The sequence below is a fragment of the Anomaloglossus baeobatrachus genome, chromosome 4 (genome assembly GCF_048569485.1).
Source record: "Anomaloglossus baeobatrachus isolate aAnoBae1 chromosome 4, aAnoBae1.hap1, whole genome shotgun sequence".
Lineage (NCBI taxonomy): Eukaryota > Metazoa > Chordata > Amphibia > Anura > Aromobatidae > Anomaloglossus > Anomaloglossus baeobatrachus.
In genome coordinates this window covers 448,968,371-448,990,145 of record NC_134356.1, presented here as the reverse complement: position 1 = coordinate 448,990,145, position 21,775 = coordinate 448,968,371, and the positions used below count along the sequence as shown (strand labels likewise).

At 42.9% G+C, this 21,775-nt stretch overlaps 1 protein-coding gene across 1 annotated transcript in view; it reads right to left on the bottom strand.

Annotated features, from left to right (window-relative positions):
- Positions 1 to 21,775, bottom strand: part of CSPG4 (chondroitin sulfate proteoglycan 4) — a 154,428-nt gene that overhangs the window by 6,352 nt on the left and 126,301 nt on the right. The window contains exons 6-9 of the mRNA XM_075345582.1: positions 4,306 to 4,501; positions 1,209 to 1,340; positions 966 to 1,126; positions 700 to 883 (exon numbers count right to left, since the gene is read on the bottom strand). Of these exons, the coding sequence (XP_075201697.1) occupies positions 700 to 883; positions 966 to 1,126; positions 1,209 to 1,340; positions 4,306 to 4,501 (673 nt within the window). The remainder of the gene's footprint in view (positions 1 to 699; positions 884 to 965; positions 1,127 to 1,208; positions 1,341 to 4,305; positions 4,502 to 21,775) is intronic.

Sequence of the window (21,775 nt, the reverse complement as noted above, 5' to 3'; positions counted from 1 at the left end):
AGCACAAAGCATATGCTTATTGTGAAATATTCACACTTTGACAGGGTGCACTAATTAATAATTATCATATGGTTAAACAATACTTGCTCAGAGTTTGTAAAGTAGGTGCAACTGTACATGTTTTATTTGGAGCATGTCACACAGACTTTGTGGACTACACCCATGGCATGAGCTGAACTTTAGACATAGCTACAGATTAGTTGAATTTTAAGAATTTGTCATGCATACATTAACTGTGGTGAGCAGCAGACATGGGGAGTTGCCTGAAAATAAGAAATTCTGAGTTTTATCATGAACAGGTAGTCAATATATCAGCTCATTGGATATTTGTTCTTTGCTCATCCACAAAGAGCACATTGCATGAGCATTTGTGATTGTGTGTCCAGAAAATTGTATTTTTTTTTTTTTAACAAAAATGAAAGTTAGCTATATGTATTAGCTGACACTTATTGCACCCAACTCCATGCCCCGTGTATGTGTGGTCCCTTGTGTTTTCAATAAGGAGGGGTATACAGCTACCAGGCACCTTGAAATAAGTAACTTGAAATCTAACTGCGTGAATCCTCTATTCCCCCATCTGCCATCAAGGCAGTATCAAGAGGCCAATTTAGTCATCCAGCCTTGCCTAAATCCTAGGTCTCACCTAACAATGATGTAATATATGCATGACCAGATTAAATGATCATAAATGAGTCTTACCTGTGTTCTTCCAGAGCTTTGTATGTAGCTGTGGACATAAACTCTGGAATGTCACTGTAACATTTAATGACCTCTTCTCAGAATTTACACGTGGAGATTGCACATGGAATGAAAAGAAATCTTGAGCGCTCCAAAATGGGATAGGTGACTCGAGATGTTGATAAAACACTAAACCTAAATCTACCTGTAATGCAAAGCAGTTGTGTGTCAAGACTTAAGAAATGGTAAGGCACATACAAATGGGCATAGCAGATTACTCTACTCACTTCTTCTTGGGTAAAGTTGGTCAACACCTCGCTACTTCCTCCATGTACAATTTTTCCGATCAGTGGGGGATCTTCTATATGATACACTAATACCGGCTGAGAGCCCTTCTGCTCATTGCTCACTGCACTCAGATGTTGCCTGGTAATTTGTTGAAGGGAACCTGCCAGGAAAAAGAAGAAATATTCTAAATGTAGGAATGAAGGGTCTCTTATTGAGGTATGAAGAAAGTATTCATGACTTACGTGGACAGACTATAAGGTTTCTCAGTGATTCCATGGTTATTGTGATTGGTGTTGCTCGAATATGGAAAAACAATTGTTCTGATTCATTTTCTCCATCAGAAACTTTGAAGAAGAATCCCCCATCCAACTCTCCTAAATTGAAGGAAAATAATAGACTTTAATTATTTAATAGTTATTTCCCACCTTTCTATTACTGGAAGAGCTTCAGTTACGTGCTCCCCAAATCTTTTCTTTTTCTTACATCCAGTTATTGGTATTTATAAGTTGTCCTATAGAGAGATTGACCATCATTGAAGAGTTTCCTGGCTGACCATGCATGTTCATACATTATACATGGATGGCCATTTATACCCTGCCACAGCTGCTGCAGGCGAAATGGATCCCTAGAATTGCCAGGTATCAAGGAAGCCAGGCCAGCTTACTGCTCTAGCCCCTTCATATTAAAAGGGGCTTGTCTTCTTGAGACCCATTTCATAGAAAATAGAATGTGGTAGATAATTACCAAAGTAACAAAACCATACTATTTTCTTTACTGGCATATTAAAAAAAATATGAGGGCTTTCACTCCATAGTGACCAGGCCAAATTTTTCAAATCTGTCCAGTGTCCCTTTATTCAAACAGGAGAAGAGAAGGGGTTAACGCCGCGCATCAACCAAATGAAGATGTTGATATTCTGGTCCTGAGGAAGAGGTTTCTACCTCGAAGCGCGTAGACCTATGAAATAAAAAAAGATAATTTATCAACAACTCTACATCTTCATTTGGCTGATGTGCGGCGTTAACTCCTTCTCTTCTCCTGTTTGAATGCTCATCCACGTGGGGCTGCAGCAAACGCCATTATCTCATGCTTAAACAGTGGTTGTGACGTTCACAACCACAGTAGGTGAGTGTATACAGTATATCTTTATATATTACCCGTGTCATATGGTAATACCCTATCAGCGCTTCTTTTTTCTAGTTTTATACAGTGTCACTTTATGGCAATTACTATAAAATATTTGAACATATTCCAGTGATTTTGAGAATTTTTTTGTGACACATTATACTTTGTTGATGGAAAATTTTGGTTGATATGTTTTGCATTTATTTATAAAAAAACATATCAGAAGTTTGACTAAATTTTCCCAACCTTTGAAATGTTCAAACTTTGATTATCTCTTTCATCCATATATTCACACCACACAAAAAGTTAATAAATAACATTTAGCTCATGTCCGCTTTCCATCTCTAAAATGCTCTCTTATTTTCATAGGATGTTAGAAGGTTTAAAAATGTAGCAGCAATTTCTATTTTTAAAAGAATTTACAAAACGTATTCTTTTAGAGACCTATTCAGTTTTGAAGTGACCTTTGGGTACCTCTATAATGGAAACTACCATTTTAAAACTGCACCTCTCAACATGTTAAAAACTGCTGTCGGGTAGATAATTAAGCCGCTATTTGGCTGTGAATTGCCAGGGTAACCATCATGACCACAGAATCATGATCTCAGGATGCCAATGGGGTTAAAGATGTAGCCCCCACACTCTGTTAACCATTAAGATGCTGTAATCACTATTGACAGTAGGATCTAAGGGATGAAATGGCTATGAGCGGTGCCTGGATCAATTGTGACTGATGCAGCAGGTTGTCAGCTATAATGTACAGCTGCTGTATTGGTGGTCACTAGGGGGTTTAGAAACTTTTCTTGTGTCGAAAAGTCAGGCATTTTGGGATTTTTAAACAAAAAAAAATGTATAAACAATTTACGTTTACCCTTATTCTTCCCAAAATTGTCAAATTTGTGGCCCAATAAATACAGTAGAGATTAGCAAAAACATTTAATATAAGTATACCAGTTCTTAGCGATGTAGATTTTGTTTTCTTCTGCTTGGTCAGGCAAGGATGTGGCCAATTAATTAGAGGTGTGCACTTATTAATAAATATGGCTCCGCTTACTCCTGCGTGCTCTTTAAGCATGGTATCTAGAGCACCAAATCTACAGATTAAATGCTGCCAAAATATTTTTGATGTGTATCCTAGTGCAGTTACATGTCTAACTCCAATCAGTGACATATCCTTTTGGCCTCATCTGTTTATTGACCAATTTGCATCCCTAAAGTGGGCTTTACACGCTACGATATATCTAATGAGATGTCGGCGGGGTCACGTTGTAAGTGACGCACATCCGGCATCGTTAGTGATATCGTAGCGTGTGACAGCTATGAACGAGCAGAAATACTCACCTTCTCGTTCATCGTTGACACATTGCTTATTTTCTAAAAAACGAACGTCCAGTTGTTCAATGTTCCCGAGGCAGCACACATCGCTCCGTGTGACACCCCGGGAACGATGAACACAGCCTACCTGCCTGCTCCGGCAATGCTGAAGGAAGGAGGTGGGTGGGATGTTTACGTCCCGCTCATCTCCGCCCCTCCGCTTCTATTGGCCGGCCGCTGTGTGACGTCGCTGTGACGCAGAACGTCCCCCCCCTTCAGGAAGTGGATGTTCGCCACCCACAGCGAGGTCGTTTGGAAAGTAAGTACGTGTGACGGGGGGGGGGGGGGGTTACAGCATTGTGCAACACGGGCAACTAATTGCCCGTGCCGCACAAACTATGGGGCAGGTGCGATCGCACGATTAATTGTAACGTGTAAAGCAGGCTTTAGGTTATTTTTTGTCTAGTTGTATTGGTTGGGGTCGTACTACAGAGGCCCAACAATGGCATGTATATTGGCACAACTCTTAGATTCCTCCACACATTTTTACAGTCTATTACTTATATTTTCCTATGGAGATAAATAACATGCTCCAAGTACTGGCCTGCTCTCATTAAATTGCTGGCCTTTCACCCAATGTCGTCTGTCTGTCACCGCTTGCACTCATTATAGGTATTTTACAAGAATGCGTTTTTTTATCTCCATAGTCTTTCTTTACGTAAAAATAATGAAATCCGCTCTATTCACCCTCTGCTGTGAACAAACAGTGGTGCATAACCTGTTCATCGAAAACCACTTTTCCATTATTTTACCCTTTCTCAGCTGCTCATCTGACTATTTCTGGTTACTGAAACTATATAGCCCACAAATCTATATACTTTGAGAGCTGTAGCATCTCACCTTTATGCATGAACTGTACCATTCCCAATTCCAAATCTTTTTGTGAAAAGCTAAAAACTCTACCAGGAAAGCCCCTCACAATCACATCTCCATTGGACGGAGGGATGAAAGAATATACAATGTCTTCAGGTGCAGAGTCGTCATCGTTGGCGTGCAGGGTGTCAGTGGTGATAGTAACAGTGTCACCTTCCAGCAACTAGCAAGCAAAAACGAAATGTTATAGTTTAGTAGAATTACCATGAATATGTCCTGTTTTTTCATTTAAAATGTGTATTTTTACTTTAATGAGCAAAACATAGATGGAAACTAGATATAGAATGTGGCATACCAAAATAACATGCAAAACCAAAAGGATAATAAAAAGGAGAGTTTGTGATATGAGGATTAAAAATACACTCAAAGACTACACAAAGCTACTAAAAATAATCAACTTTATTCCAAGACCCACAAAGGACCATTTAAAAACAAAAGAGCAGAAGAAAGGGCCAGATATTACCAAGAGTCCGCACACTAATGAGTGCGCAATTGCCAAATATTACCAAGAGTCCGCACAGTGAGTGCACACTTCAGAAATCTTTCCCTCTGTACCCAATAACAAGGATCAGAGTGAAGTTTGTAGAATGCTATAATAAAAAAACCAACATGTGAAGTGAATCTACAGCACAGGTAAGGTACAAACAGAGAATATAGTTCATGGGGAGGAGAGGGGATATGTCACCCACGCGTTCTGCAACCGACCGTTCTGTCACTGTTCCTAAATGTTTGGCTCTGTATGTGTTTTTTTTATTTTGGCCATTATATTTTTAACTTTTGTGAATTTTTTGAGTATATTGTACATAGTACACATATCACAATTCCCCCCACCTTTTTTTTTCTTTGTAAAATGCACTATATGTATTGATGCAAATAAAATCCGATTTTAATTTTCTGTAGTCCCCTAGTGCACTACGGATCTTCTATACAATGCTAGCATGTTTCTTCCTCTCCCTACACCTGTATCATTCACCCGCTGCTCCCTGGTCTCAGATTCCCAGGTCAGTTTTCGGTAAGGGCTCACATGACTTGTAGCAGGTGGATAATTGATGGAAAGGTGGGAGGAGAGAGACAATAGTCTACTGCTGCGGTAAACAAAGTAATAAGCACTGTATACAGATGGAGAGCTCTGTACACATGGTAACCAGGATCGTGACTGCAAGTGTAAAAGGAGGACATGTAGATTTTACCTTCTGGGCTATACTATACAAAGCATGAACTAAGCAAAAAGTAATACCTAACTTATGATCCAAACAAGATGCAAGAGTGGGAATGACATTCATGTGGTCACACCACTTTCACAACACAAAAACTGTCGAAAGATAAGTACAGGCAGTACAATAATTGGTGGCTATCATTCGTTACAACTGTAGTCTTTTTTTTTTCACAAGGATTTTTAATTCTGCAGTTTTCCTTATTAAAGTAAATAAGGAATAATGTGGCAAATTGGTGATGGGTCGGGGTCATTGCTCCAAGTTCCCTTAAAGCTGGAAAGTACTGTACCAGCTGCTGCAGTCGATTACTCCCACATAGTCAGTACATGGTACTTGTGCCACAGCCAAAGTGATCATCTAGCCCCGGCTTAAAATACAAGGCAACTTAGCAGCAGTGTATCGGGGAGGGGGGGAGGCAGGTGGGGCACAGCCAACAGGGGGACACTGTCAGGTCACCTGATGCAGCGGTCTGAGGTGTTCCCGGTGTCTGCATTTTGCTGCCCCCATAGTTGGAGTCGGCTGTTCTCTGAACTGACTGTTAAAGTTGACAGCTGACTCAGAGAAGGTGCAGCATCCTGGCTCCCAGTGATCAATTGTACTCATATTTTTCAAGCACAAGTACAATTGAAGCCCTAACCACTGACACTTCTGGGTCAGAGCGATGTCAGCAGCATGATCAGATCAGCTGAGTATGTTGCTTACTTCAGTCACCGGCGCCGCAGAGGTGTGCAGCGTTGGTGGTAAGTGGAGCTGAAGACACACCAAAGATTTATTGTAATTGGAGTGGGGGGTTAATTGAGGATATAGTTTGAGGCACAAGGAGGGGACAGGTGCTGACACAGAATTAAAAGTGAGGAGAAGATGGGTGCTGATACAGAATAGGGAGCGAGGGGGGGGGGGAAATTGAGAACACTTGAGAAGCGAGGGAGGGATGGGTGCAGACAGCATGGGGGGCAAGGGGTGATGGGGGGCGAGGGGTGATAGGTGCAGATAGTATAGCGAGCAAGGGAAGGAATGTATGTGGACACAATATTGGAGACTGATGGGGAGGGATGGGTGTGGACAAAGTATGGTGAGCAAGGGGGTGAAGAAATTTTAAGACCATATGAGGAGCATGAATTTATCATGGAACACTATTCGAGGAAGGTATTGGTGTGGATGCAGTATGTGGAGCAAGGGGGCATATATTAGAAAACAGTATGAGAGTGTGATATATGCAAAACACATAGGGAAAGCATGGGGATCAGAGAAATCTGAGGAAAAAGATTAATCAGGGAGGGTTGGGTGCAGACATAGTATGGACAGCGAGGAGGGTCATGTATTAAGAAACAGTATGAGAGGGGGATGTACGCATACACAGTATGGGGATCGGGGGGGTATGCGTGAGGAGACCGTATGGTTAGTGAGGGGATGTGAGGGAGTTTGGCAAATGTGTGAGGAGCCTTTTGAGGAGAAGAGTGTGAGTAAACAATATGGGAGAGAAATGAGTGACAGGGCACAGAATAGAAACTGGATAGTGTGCGTGTGTGGGGAGGAATAGAGAGGGAATAGCATGGGGGAACAGTGTAATGGACCTGACAATAGGGGACAGTATTCTGAGGAGTGGGAGTGTGATGAGGGGGCACAGTATAAAAGCTTGGCAGTATAGGGAAACGTGTAGAACACAGTATGAAGAGGGGGCTCAGTATGAAAAGGAGAGGGCAGTGTGGAGGTCATGTACCATAAGACGTACTGTGTGGTTCATATTTTGTGCAGGTTACACAGTGAGGGCAATTATTTATTCAGGGGAACAGCGTAGGGCAGTTATTTTTTATTCAAGAACATTATAAATCATTCTACTATTTTTAAGGGTACTATGTCGAAATGTGCTGCAGAAGACCGGAGATGATGGAAGTCTGCAAAGATGAGCTGTGGATGTGAAAAGTCATCATGGCGTCTAGACAAGATGAAAAAACGATTGAGAATGACTTCAGTCAGAGACGTCATCTATATGGTACTTGGATGTAAATGTTTTATATGTGATATTGACTAACTCTCATCAGTATTGAGGTTCCTGTATTATCTGCAGTCTGATGATGACTGATAACAACTCCCAGTATTTCCCTACCATTGTTAAGGATGTACTTGGAGTTGTCGGTTCATGCAATACAAATTTATATGGGTCTGACTAAACATTACAATTGATGTACCATCTACTGATAGTGGTTCTGGGTATGTATATCTGTACTGATGAGGGTTGTGATTCTTTGTTTCTGGTGATATATTCTTGTGCGGTTATTAGTTCTGATCCTGTACACATTTAACAGTCCATAACTTGTAAGATTACATTTACATGGCTATGTTAATAAAGTATTAGGTCATCTGACAAGTTAAGGGGTACTATGTTTTTATTTTTGTTAGGAGAATTAAAGGGGTTGTTTTTAATGAAAGTCTGCAGTCACATTGAGTTACTTCTGAATTCTCACAGTGTGCATACTGAATGTTGTTAGGATTCTTTGGTACCAGCGGTGAGAATGGGAGGTCTGGAAAACAAACAGACTTTCATGTGGTTACATGCCAACTAGACATGCCTGATCTTGCGCAAAACAAGTGAATTGAATGAGGCCAGATACGTCTAGTTGGAATGTGGCCAGAAGTATGAAAATCACATTCTTCTACTTGCATGACTGTCCACTCTTGCTGCTGCCATGGGAGAATCCAAAAAATAAGCAGTGCAGCAGTGCGTGCGCTGTGAGAATTCAGAAGTCTGGAGTCATCTAGAGTGATTGCAGACTTTAATCACAAACCTGGACAAGTACTTTAATTATAAAATTAGTATGTTCAATCCTAACCGCATGTAATATACTCACTGTTAGGATTCAGCTGTGCTTGCTGGCTTCCATAGTCATAATATGGCCATCCCACTCATAATGTAAGAGCTGTAGTTTTCCACTGAATATTGAGAGAATTATGAACAGCCGCTTGCCGGCACGTGACTGTAAGTGTGCAAATCGCATATGAATGAGCCGTCACATGATGACTAATGGAACCGTATGTGAGAGGTGGGTGTGTGTGTGTGGGGGGGAAAAGGGGGGGTGCGGGGGTGTCGCCAAACAGAATTCTTGCCCCAGGTTCCTGAAAACCTAGATTTGCCTCTGATATTAGTACTGTTAAAATGACAACAGTTTTCTGCAGTTGTATTTACCACTAACCGAGAGGTTTGTGACATTTATATGTGCTGAATATATTTAGTAGTTTTCATTCTTGAAAACGTCAGATTTTCTTACACAGACGCAGAGCAAAAATTTACATCTGGCTAATACCTTCACTAATGATCTTTTTCCTGTACTGGGAAATTGCCCTATTAGGAGAGAGCACTGGAAAATCTGTCATTGAGTGTATAAGGGAGGCCTTTTCCAAAGGATGTTTCCAGACAGCAATGGCATTTTCATTAACATATTTGTCTTAATGTGGGTCTACTATCTGACTGATGATCAGATTAATGGTAATTTGCATCTCTACATTTTCTGACAGTCTTCAAATCCTTTACAGAAATTAGCGAGTAGTTTCCATTACTAAGTAAAACACTTAATCCCTATAGTCAAGTTTTCCTCATCCTGGAAAAAAGGGAAAAAAACACTTGTTTTACGGTGGAAAGAGCAGATTGCGATCTATAGACGGCAGCTTCATTCTCTCTTTGGATATGGACCATGCAATGTGAAAATCCTCTAGTGTCTACTTGCATGTACAACCCTGTTGGTGAAAAGCAGGTTTACATAACTCAAGAATACTGATAGGAAAGTACTAAGCATGATGTGGCTGGCACCATTATTGGCTAGTTCAAGCGTCTTAAAGGCAAATTCCGGTTAGTTGATTACTGACCTCATTAACACCGTCATTGTCTTATCCCTAGTTCATGCCATGATTGATTCTCACCTCACACAAGCATCAAGTTCTTAGGCCCTGAACAAGGTATAACCTAGTGCTTCAGTTTTACCTACTGTGCCTTTAAAGGGAACCTGAAGGTCCTGTATGTACCCAGAACCAAGAGCTGTTCTGGGTGCATATTTCTAATCCCTGCCTAACTGTCCCAGCCTATAATAGCATGATCAGAAGTCCCAGGACTTCCGGTCATGCGCACTACACTAGTTTGAAGCCTGGACGTGTATACTCGGCTTCATAGAGCACATGACTAGAAGTCCGAGGACTTCTGATCATGTGCACTAAGCCAAAAACCAGCATCGACCGCAGTCTCAGCAGAGAGGTAGGAGCGACCATGTCTCTGAGGCTGCACATTAATTAGCATGTTAGCGTGCCAACAGGGGCGTGCTTACATGCTAAGGGGGCCAACTAGCTAAGGGAAGTAATACCCTTGCAACTAGTTGCTGGCCTCATTAGCATATCATAAAGGATCTTTAGAAATACTTTTTCTAAAGATAATTTTATCTATGCTACTATAGGCTGGGACAGTTAGGCAGGGATTAGTAATATGTACCCAGAACTGCTCGTGGTTCTGGGTGCATACAGGACCTGACAGGTTCCCTTTAAAAGAGAATTCCAATTTAAGACATTTACACAGTATATACTATAAATATCTAATATTGGCACATCCTGCTCACGTTGTATGGACATGTGAACACTGCAGCCAATCATTTGCTGCAGTAATGACACATTGAACACTGCTGCACTGAGTACTTGGTTGCAGTGGTCACATGCCAAAAGAGGAAATAGTGAGGCCATGGGGGGAACAAGCGCTGCGAAGGAAGAGTGTGGGTCATCCATATACTTCCTTTATATATATCTTTTTTTTTTAAACATTTTTTTCTTTATTTTTTTATTTTACAAAAAGCTTAAAGGTTTAGTGAAGAGCCCCTTTTAAAGTTAATTGTTTATGTTGTGCTATATCACTTTCCAACTCCACCATTTTTTTTCTGTGTCGGAATTGATCCTTTGCAAGTTTTACTGAAAATATTTAAAATTCACAGAAAATCCAAACTATAACAAAAAATCTGGGAGTACAAGTAGAAATTATTTATCTTCACAGATCGAGCAACTATACATCACTGGGCTATTTTAGACATGTAAAAAGCTTGGAATTGTATTATTGTCCTTTAAATAGCCTCTGAGAACAGGAAAACAAGACTTCTGCAGTCAATGTCAATGTCAACTTATCTGCTACAGGTCTTATCACTTGTGATAAGGTAATGAAACGCTTCCTGGAAGAAATAACTGAATAGTTTGCTCTTATAACCTTGATTCCTGAAAATTAAGAAGTTCTCCACCTATGTTCAATTTTAGAATAACCTGCTGATAATTCTTTCTGCATTTCTGTTTTGATGGATAAAACAAATACATTTGTACTAAAAAAAAAAAAAAAAATGTCAGATGAGTGAGATGTCAGGCATAATAAAAAAAAATGTGATTTAAATTCTTTAAGCAGAACATTGAACACTACAGATTTGGGGGTTGTTGACTTTGCTCAAATTGTACCAAGGAGACTTGGAGATGCATCCTGGCTGCACATTATCTCTGGAATGAGGCATTTATTCCCAAATGGAACGAGGAATGTATTGCTCATTTTTTTTTATTATTTATGGCTTGGATGGTTTAGGAGGAAAATATTAAACTCATTAAACTAGCAAAAACTAAAAATGTAGAGGAAAACATTAATATTCTGTATAAATAAACAGATGTTAGAGATTTTAACCCCTTAAAGAGAACTTGTCAACAGGATATCTGACCCGTAACTAAAGGTAAAACCCTTTTAATGCTTATTAAATTTATATCTTTCTAGTAGAGTCTCAAAATTGCCCCAACAAAAATCTATTTTTAAAGTTTTATTTTCTAGATTTTCTAGTGCATTGGGACGGACACTTGACTCACTAGCTATGCTATAGTAACATCCCCCAAAGGATTATGTATGCAACACAGATCCTTAAGACGTGGCAGAACACTGTACATTGTGGATTTAACTTCATCTGGACTCAAGCCAATGTGATAATCTGCCAATGCGATATACAATAGGGTAAAAATATCCATCATATAGTAGTGTGGGTGATGCGGCACACTACACAGCACAAATAAAAGGTAAAATAAAGCCCTGTTAAAGATTGGACTCCTTGACACCTAAGTGGCTTAAAGTGCACCAATCAACAGGATTTTCCTATATAACCTAAAGCCAGTGCTATACTCGCTCTAGCATGCTGACTCTATACATACCTTTAGTTGTCAGCTAGGATGATAGTTATTGAACCACAAGCAAGTAAAGTTTTGATAGTGATTTGTGCGCTTTAGTAAGGGATTTCATATGTTTGCTTTCTATGAGGGCTAAATAATAGATAAGGTCAGAATATATTGGGTCATAGGCCAGTAAAGAAAGATTAGTAATGATGTGGTTTGTCACTATCAAGTAGGGCTTTATTTTACCTTTTATTTGTGTATCCTCTATATCCCCTGCCATGTCTTAAGGATCTATGTTGTATACATAATCCTTTGGGGATGTTACTATCTACATCTTCCAAACATGGCAGCGTTCCTATACTGAAGTGAATATAGCGTGTCAGATGATGCGTTCCGTTGTGGAACGCACGTTGCCCCTCTAAACATGTGTGGTAGTCCCTTATCGCTGAAGTGCACATCGCATTCCAGTTGCATTCCACTGTGGAACACACAATGTCCTTCTGAACATGCCTGGTGTTCCTAAATAGCAACCTGGAAGAGTTTCTGTGCTCCGGGCTGCAGCGCAGATCAAGGACCAATGGAGCATGCACAACATAACACTATCCGGATGCTGGATTATGACACTGGAAATGGTCCTGGCAACTGGATGACTGCTTGCTTTCAGCCTGGGAGTATAGATGAGTGTATGAATATAGGACTTTTCCCCACTGTTAATGGGAACCTGTCACCAGCTTTTTCTCTTATAAGTTGCTGCCAGCACCAGTGAGCCCTTATATACTGCATTCTACAATACTGTATATAAGTACCCAGGCCAATCTTTAGAATGTAAAAAAGACCTATATTATACTCACCTAGGGTGCAGTCCAATGGGCGTTGCTGCTCTCGGTCCGGCCCCTCCTTGACCTTGAGCAATCGCCATCCTCTTTCCCTGCCCCGTGTGGATGACGCGTCCTATGTCATCCACACAGAGTCTGCCATTGCGTTCCTGTGCATGCACACCTTGATCTGCCCTGCTGAGGGTAGAGCAAAGTACTGTAATGTGCAGGCGCAAGGAGAAGTCAAAGACTGACCGCGCATGCACATTACAATACTTTAATCTGCTCTCAGCCAGGCAGATCAAAGTGCGCATGCGCAGGAGAGCAATGGCGATCTCTGTGTGGATGGTGTAGTACGTGACCGAAGTTCATAAGGGAAAAACCTGGTGACAGTTTCCCTTTAAACTGCACTGATGGGGATTATTTTTCTCTGCACTATTTACTTGGACATTACAAGTGTGAGCCACCTTTAACCCTTTAGTGACGGAGCTAATTTTCACCTTAATGACCAGACCAAATTTTGCAATTCTGACCAGTGTCACTTCATGAGGTTATAACTCTGGAACGCTTCAACGGATCCCGGTGATTCTGAGATTGTTTTTTCGTCACATATTGGACTTCATGTTAGTACCAAATTTAGGACAATATTTTTTGTGTTTATTTATGAAAAAAATTGAATATTGGCAAAAATTTTGAAAATTTAGCAATTTTCAACTTTTGAATTTTTATACCGTTAAACCAGAGATTTCTGTGACACAAAATAGTTAATAAATAACATTTCCCACATGTCTACTTTACATCAGCACAATTTTGGAAACAAAATTTTTTTTTGTTAGGAAGTTAGAGGGGTTCAAAGTTTATCAGCAATTTCTCATTTTTACATCAAAATTTACAAAACCAGTTTTTTAGGGACCACATCACATTTGAAGTGACTTCAATAGGCCTAGATGACAGAAAATACCCAAAAGTGACACCATTCTAAAAACTGCACCCCCCAAAGTACTCAAAACCACATTCAAGAAGTTTATTAACCCTTCAGGTGCTTCACATGAACAAAAGCAATGTGGAATGAAAAAAAGCAAAAATTAAATTTTACCTAAAAATGTTGCTCTAACCCAAATTTATTCACTTTTAGAAGAAATAACACAACAAAATGGACCTCAAAACTTGTTCCCCACTTTCTTATGAGCGCGCCGATACCCCACATGTGGTCAGAAACCTCTGTTTGGACAAATGGGAGGGCTCGGAACAGAAGGAGCAATATTTGAATTTTGGAAAGCAAATTTGGCTGAAATAGATTGCGGGCACCATGTTGCATTTACAGGTCCGCTAAGGTACCTAAACAGAAGAAATCCCTCACAAGTGACACCATTTTGGAAACTAGACCCCTCAAGGCTTCTATCTAGGGGTATAGTGAGCATTTTAGATCCACAGGTACTTCACAGATTTTGTTAACGTTACGTTGTCATATTGAAAATTTTAATAATTTTCTCAAAAATGTTGCTTTAGCATCAATTTTCTCACTTTTTCAAGAGGTAATTCCAAAAATTTGACCTCAAGGTTTGTTAACCACTTTTTTATGAGCGCGGTGATACCTCACATGTGGTCTGAAACCTTTGTTTGGACAAATGGGAGGGCTTGGAACGAAAGGAGCAATATTTGAATTTTAGAAAGGAAATTTGGCTGAAAAAGATTGCGGCCACCATGTCACATTTGGAGGACCCCTAAGGTACCTAAACAGCAGAAACCCCACACAAGTGGCCCCATTTTGGAAACTAGGCCCCTCAAGGAATTTATCTAGATGTTTGGTGAGTACCCTGAACCCTCAGGTGCTTCACAGAATTTTATAACGTTGAGCCATGAAAAAAAAAAATAAAATTTTACCACAAAATTGTTATTTCAACCAGGTAGCTTTTTTTTTTACAAGAGTAAAAGGAAAAAATTCAGCATAACATTTATTGTGCAATTTCTCCTGAGTTTGGCGATACCTTATATGTGGTGGAAATCAACTGTTTGGGCGCATGGCAGGGCTCGGAAGGGAAGGAGTGCCATTTGACTGCAAAATTGGCTGGAATCAATAGCGGACGCCAGGTTGCATTTGGAGAGCCCCTGAGGTGCCTAAACAGTGGCGGTCCCCCACAAGTGACTTCATTCTGGAAACAAGACACCTCAAGGCTTTTATCTAGGTGTATATTGAGCAGTTTGAATCCACGAGTACTTCACAGAATTTGATAAGCTTAGGTTGCCATATTGAAAATTTTCATTTTTTTCACAAAACTGTTGCTTTAGCATCAAATTTCTCACTTTTTCAAGAGACAACAACAAACCGTGGACCCCACAGGTTGTTATCCAATGTCTTATGAGCACAGGGATACCCCACATGTGGCCAAAAACCTCTGTTTGGATAAATGGGAGGGCTTGGAATGGAGGGAGCACCATTTGAATTCTGGAAAAGTTGAAATAAATTGCGCGCACCATGTCACATTAGCAGGGCCCCTTGGGTACCTATACATCAGAAAACCCCCACAAGTGACCCCATTTTGGAAACTGGATTTTATTCAGGAGTATAGTAAGCATTTTGAATCCACAGGTACTTCACAAAAATGTTGCTGTAGCAACAAATGTCTCACTGTTAGGCTCTGTGGCCATGATCCAGCGACACGGCATCTAGTACACAGTGTCAGCCTCCTGCAGAGATGTGAGTGTTGTCCACGGGAGAACGCAGCTGCCCATGCCCACGATTTGGGTTCAGGCCGCTGTGGAGCTCTATGCTACCTGCAGAGAACACTCATCTCCGCAGCATAAATTGACATGCTGAGGCTCGGGAAGCTGCGCCACAGGTCGGTTTATGCTGCGGAGAAAAGAAGCACATTGGGCATGGGATTTCTAAAAATCCTTCCACTGTGCTTCTACTGCACAACGCAGCATTATGGACACAGGGAAAACACTCTGCGCCCAAAACGCTGCAAACCCTGATTGTGGGCACACAGCGTAAAATGCTACAATGGATGAATGGATAGATGTCAAACAAATATAACGTCCCATTCCCCTGCATATTCTAAGCTGGCGCCCTTTAGTGCCTTTCATGTGGCACTAAAGGGTGCCTAGCCTTGTATTTAGCCCCCCAAAAAATTAATAATTAAAATAAACGACGTGGGGTCCCCCCTATTTTTGATAGCCAGCTAGGGTAAAGCAGACAGCTGTAGCCTGCAAACCACAGCTGACAGCTTCACCTTGGCTGGTGATCAATTTGGAGGGCTCTCCAGGCGTTTTTTTAAAAAAAAAAAAAAACGTGGGGTCCCCCCCAAATTAGATCACCAGCCAAGGTGAAGCGGACAGCTGGGGTCTGGTATTCTCAGGGTGGGAAGAGCCATGGTTATTGGACTCTTCCCAGCCTAAAAATAGCAGGCCGCAGCCGCCCCAGAAGTGGCGCATCCATTAGATGCGCCAATCCTGGCGCTTCGCCCCAGCTCATCCCGCGCCCTGGTGCGGTGGCAGACGGGGTAATATATGGGGTTGATACCAGCTGTAATGTCACCTGGCATCAAGCCCTGGGGTTAGTGATGTCACGGCATCTGAACAGATACCCGACATCACTAACCCAGTCAGTAATAGAAAAAAAAAAGACAAAAAAAAATTTATTTGAAAAAACACTCCCCGAAACATTCCTCTTTTACCAATTTATTGAAAATAAAGAAATTCCGGTCGCTGTAATCCATTTTGGAGGTCCCGCGCCGACTCTGGATCTTCTAGAATATGGGGGGCACGTTCAGGGAACGTATCCCCCATTTTCTGGAAGAGCAAGCTCTCCATGAGCAGTGTGGGTGCAGTAATCTGAGAATACTGCACTCACACTGCCCCGGTCCAACCTAGGGCAGAGTGACCTGCAGTAACCTCATTCCAGAATATGAGGGGCACGCTCACAGAACGTACCCCCCATTTTCTGGAACAGCAGCCTCTCCATGTGAGGAGTGTGGCTGCAGATCACTGCACTCACCCTCCCCCGGTCCACAGTGGAGCCTGTGCATCAGCGACGTCAGCAGGATCCCTGCTTGCAGGGATCCAGCTGACAGCCGCTGTCTGCGCATGCGCCGCCAGCATTGAAGAAGGAGGCGGCGATCGCGGGCCCGGAGCGGCAGACAGGTAACGTATAACCGGGGGCTTGGGGGGGGGGGGGGTGACGGGGGGTGACCTAGTGGGACCTGGGGACACCTTTCTGCCGCATGTGACGTGTCACATGCGGCAGAAAGAGCAGAATTAAGGCGGCCGCGCGCTGTGCGCCGCCATCTTCCACGCTCCGGAGGGGGGAGGGGGGTGGTGGCTCTGGAGAACCGGAGGGGGCTCCGGTGACCAGAGGGCTCCGGTGGACCGGAGGAGGGGTCAGGGGGAGGACATTTCCCTCCGATCTGAAATGTTTGATCATTTCAGATCGGAGGGAAATGACTGCAGAGCCGGCGCCGGCGGCAGTTTTCTGTGCGCTTCGGCGCCATTTTGGATGTCCGGTGGGGGTAGGGGTGGGGGTGGGGGGACTCTCCGGTACCGGGGGCTTTGGGGGCACTAGGGGGTTAGATTTCTTTCTCATCTGACATGTTTGATCATGTCAGATGAAAAAGAAATCAGTTTTACCGGCCATTTCTTTTTTTTTCATGTGTTCGTCGGTATACGGTGTATACCGCCGATCACATGATCGGGGTCCAAAAAAAACACCCCGATTCATAATCTGGGGGGTCTCAGCTACCCCCGGTAGCTGAAACCCCCGAGATTTTCGGTCGCTGGGGGGCGCTACAGGGTTTTTTCGGGCCGCCGCTTTAAAGCGGCGGAACAGAATAAGTACCCTGTTTTGCCGCCGCTTTAAGTCGTACGGCCGTCGTTATGAGGTTAATCATCTGTATGGACATGATTTGCACATGTTACCTCTGCTCATCAGCTTCCTGATGAACCGTCAAGGAGGCATTGTAAAGCATCTTTCCCTGGCTGTGCACCTACAGTCAAATGAACCCCACTTATCAGGAAAAGTGCAGTATTGGTATATCTATCACTAAAAATGTATGTTATTGTTTGTGTTTATTTTTTAATTAGAATTAATAAAATTGAGGTTATTTGTAATATTTAGGGAGTCTATATTTATCGTAGAATTTATTTCCTAGCATGCAGCTGATCAGTGAGAGTCCGAATTATGAAATCCTTATTGTAGCATGAACACATGCATAGTGTGCTGTATAGGCTTAGGGTCCCGTTACACGTAGCGACGCACCAGCGATCCGACCTGGCAGGGTTCGCTGGAACGTTGCTACATGGTCGCTGGTAAGCTGTCAATCAGGCAGATCTCCACAGCGATCAGAGATTAGCCACCAGCCACCAGCGACCCGTGTAACGACGGCTCCCTGCTGGCTACCGGAGGAATCTCCTGTAATGCCTGGACTGGATTCAGTTACCTGCTTTGCACTCCGGAGCTTTCAGGTGCAGCCTGGTCTGATCTCAGCGTTTGCAGGACTGCACCGCGAGCGCCGAGTGATTGATTCCCCGGCGATTGCGGTTTAGTTCATAACAGCTGCGGACAGGCTGGGGTGCAATCCGGAGTTCAGGTGAGAGCACCGGAGATTAGCCCGGCATGTCTTCAGCTGTCATGAACTGAACTGCAATCGCCGGGAAATCAATCACTCGACACTCGCGGTGCAGTCTAGGCTGCACTCCGGGGCTCAGGTGAGAGCTCCGGAGTGCAATGCAGGTAACTGAATCCAGGCCTGGCATTACTGGAGATTCCTCCAGTAGCCAGTCCGACGCTGGGCGCTCGTTGGTCTCCCGCCATCAAGCACGCCGATGTGTGCTGCACAGCGGGAGACCAACGAGCAAAAAATGGTCCTGATCGTTGTGTCACGATCAGCGACCTCGCAGCAGGGGCCGCTCGCTGCTGCTTTTCACACACAGTGATATCTGATACGTCAGAAAACCTGTGACTTTTCAGTGATCTCGCTAGCGATCTCGCTGTGTGTGACAGGGGCTTTATTTGAAAGGCTATGAGCCCATCCTCTTACACAGGATTAAAGACTTTCTATGGAGCCCAAATACTGCTGTGTGTCCCCTTCTACCTGTTGTTTAGCGCACTGCAGAGTGGTGTTTTTTAAGTGTTCAATGGGGTCTCAGGACCAAGACTCCACCTGTCTGATGCATGTTAGGAAGGGACTCGATATTAAGTCTAAAATAAAATGACAGATGCCCTAGACTTGAGGTTATATTGTGATGTTTAAGTGTTCCTTTTATTATTTTTTTTCAGCAGTGTATGTAGGACAAGCGTTTTGTTTCCAGCGCTTTGTGCATCACTAATAACCGTTGTGGTTTCTTTTTAAGAACTTTTTTTTACTAGCTTCTACGTGCAAGACAGCGCAGGAGTTTGTTTATTGCTGGTGACTGAGTCCTCCCACTGATGATAAAATGTCAGCAAGAGTAGACAGCAGCTGGTAGAGTCAGAAGAGCAATCTGATCGCTTCAGCAATCAGTGCGACCTCTGGTGGAGAAGGATACAGAGCACATGAATTTATTGTCATGACTGGAATGAGACTTTTTCTGTGCATGTGAGCATAATGTCATGGAACACGTCGTGACATCATGACATTGTAACTTTTCGAATGCCTGCACAGAACTCTCCAAGGCCTCAGTCCTAATTTAGAGTGAGTGGCTCAGGGACTTCAGCATGAGCTGTGAGGATCAGAAGATACGATGAGGACCAAATTGGTAAAAGTGAGGAGCAGAGAGGCTGGAGAGGTGAGCGATGAGGTGAATATAAGGATCTTTCTTATTTTTACATTTTACATTTATTTTCCTTTGGGGTCCAGAGAGACCACAGAGCATAATAGGGTATTTTAAATTCATCGAGAATATTTTCTCCGCAAAATGAATGTCAAGGAAAAAATCCATGCGAACAAGTGAATTTGAATTTTTGCTCATCCATTCCTCTCCTCTCTATTACCAACCATTCCAGATACCGAGGGATAGTCACAAATTTGGAGAGCTGTTCCTCAAGGTTAAGAGTATGTTCTGACTTCAATTCCATCTGAGTCCGTAGATATCGGATACAGTTGAATAAAATGTTTGCGCAACCTGTCAACAGATCTTTAATTTACCATTCTGTCTAGGTGATTCCTTAAGGTCCTGTGAGGACAGTCAAGTCACGTGACCTAAGAATTTCTCATGACCTAAATGTCTTGGTAGGTCCTTTAGGGTGTACCTATATATTACGATGTGACTGCAGGTGTTATACCAGGTGCAATAGTACTCCTGCCGAGCGGCACAACATACAGGGAACACCAAGGTAGCAATACAACAAAAGGCTTTGGCGCTAGGGAGAGGGGAGCGGGTCACCTCTTAACATTCACTTGAGGCTGATGCCTGCACTCCCTAACATCCCTAAACGGGTCCTTCCCCTCCGGGTGCTGTAATTTGCCTAAGTCCTTGCTGGTTCTGAACTCACCCTGACTAGTGAAGGCAAGCGTACAACCTGCCATAACCCTCAGTCTGATACAGCGCCGCACTACCAGCTCTACCCTCACCTACTGTATCCTCTCCTATCCCTTGTAGACTGTGAGCCCTCGCGGGCAGGGACCTCTCTCCTCCTGTACCTGTTTGTGTCTTGCATTGTTTATGATTATTGTACTTGTCCCTATTATGTACACCCCTTTCACATGTAAAGCGCCATGGAATTGATGGCGCTATAATAATAAATAATAGTAATAATAATAATAAAAGTGGGATGCTAGCCTGCCACTGCAATAAGACAAAATGAGGAAGGTAAAGCAAACCACAAATAACTTTACACAACTTCTCCAGCAGGAACTTCTCAGCTACAACTGAAGCGACACCTCAGCTTCTCTAGAGACTGGCTCCTTCAAAGTTGACAGCATAGATATGAGCTATAGCTGGCATAGGGAAGAGAGAGGAATGGATACTTATAGCAGAAGGGAGTGGCTTCAGCTGAGGTTATAACTAAATGTTAGGTCATTGCAGAATAGAAATGAATCTTAACCCCTTCAGTACTGGATGGAATTAAATATGCTACAACTCGGGGTACATGACGAGCGGACACTATAGCGGATCTGCAATCAACAATATGCTGTGACCTTCTGATCCAAGATCTGCCTGAGATCACATCAGAGCATGACACACTTGTGACGCTAGATGTCATGCTAGGTACGGGGAAGTATCATGCAAATGGCGAAAGGGAAAGGAAACCCTGTGTCTAGGAAAGTAGGAGATAGTGACCCTTGACCAAGCCTAAAGCTGGGCCTTCGCTTCCCTCACCACCCTAGATAGGTTTCACATCTTTGCACCGAGCTGGATACCTGACCTTGAAGTAGGACCTAGATAGGGAGCAGATGGGATGAGTGCTTAGTCAACCCCACTAAGCACTAAAGAAGACACATGGATAACAAACAACTTATCTCTAGATGACTTGGAGAGGAACTGCAACAACCACAAAGATTTTCCAGTTGTATGCAAGCCAACTGGTTGTACTGAAGACTTGTTAAGGGTATGAGAGCTATCACCAGCTCCGAGTAATAGGAAGTGAAGGTATATAAAGACACCAAGGGAAATTCTGATGAAAAGCAGCTGAAAGGCTGAGGAACTCCTCAGGGTCCTAAAAGGAAAGGGATGATTAGCAAACCAAAATAGTAGAAGGTCAGGGAGCAGTTTGTGCAGCCAAACAATGTGATCTTCTATAGCTGGACACCCCAGGACTGTCTGTCACCTGTGACACACCCGTGATACTAGACTGGCAGCAGAGACGAGTTCAGTAACAGAGGAACAACAAGCAGGAATGTGACAAGCAGGCGTGTTATTTGTGTGTGGGCATCATAGCATGTGTGGGTGAATTAATGTGGGAGGCATAGTACTGTGTGGGAAGGACTGTAGGGGCCACCATACTGTGTGAGGTATCATGCTGTATGTGTGAGAGGTAATTTGCTGTTGTGTCTGGAGGTCTATGGTAGGCATCATTCTGTGTAAGGTGGTTGTGAAGACTATCATACTGTGTATGGGTGTTGAGGGCACTGTGAACATCATTCTTCATGTGAGAGCATTATTCTTTGCATGGGGGAATGTACTGGGGGGCATCATAATGTGTGAGGGTCTGTGGAGACATCATACTATGTGAGGACGTAGGGGCATTATACTTTATGTGGGAGAATGTAATATGGGACACCATGCTATGTAGGAGAATGTACTGTGGGGAAGGGGGTATCATACTGTGTTTGG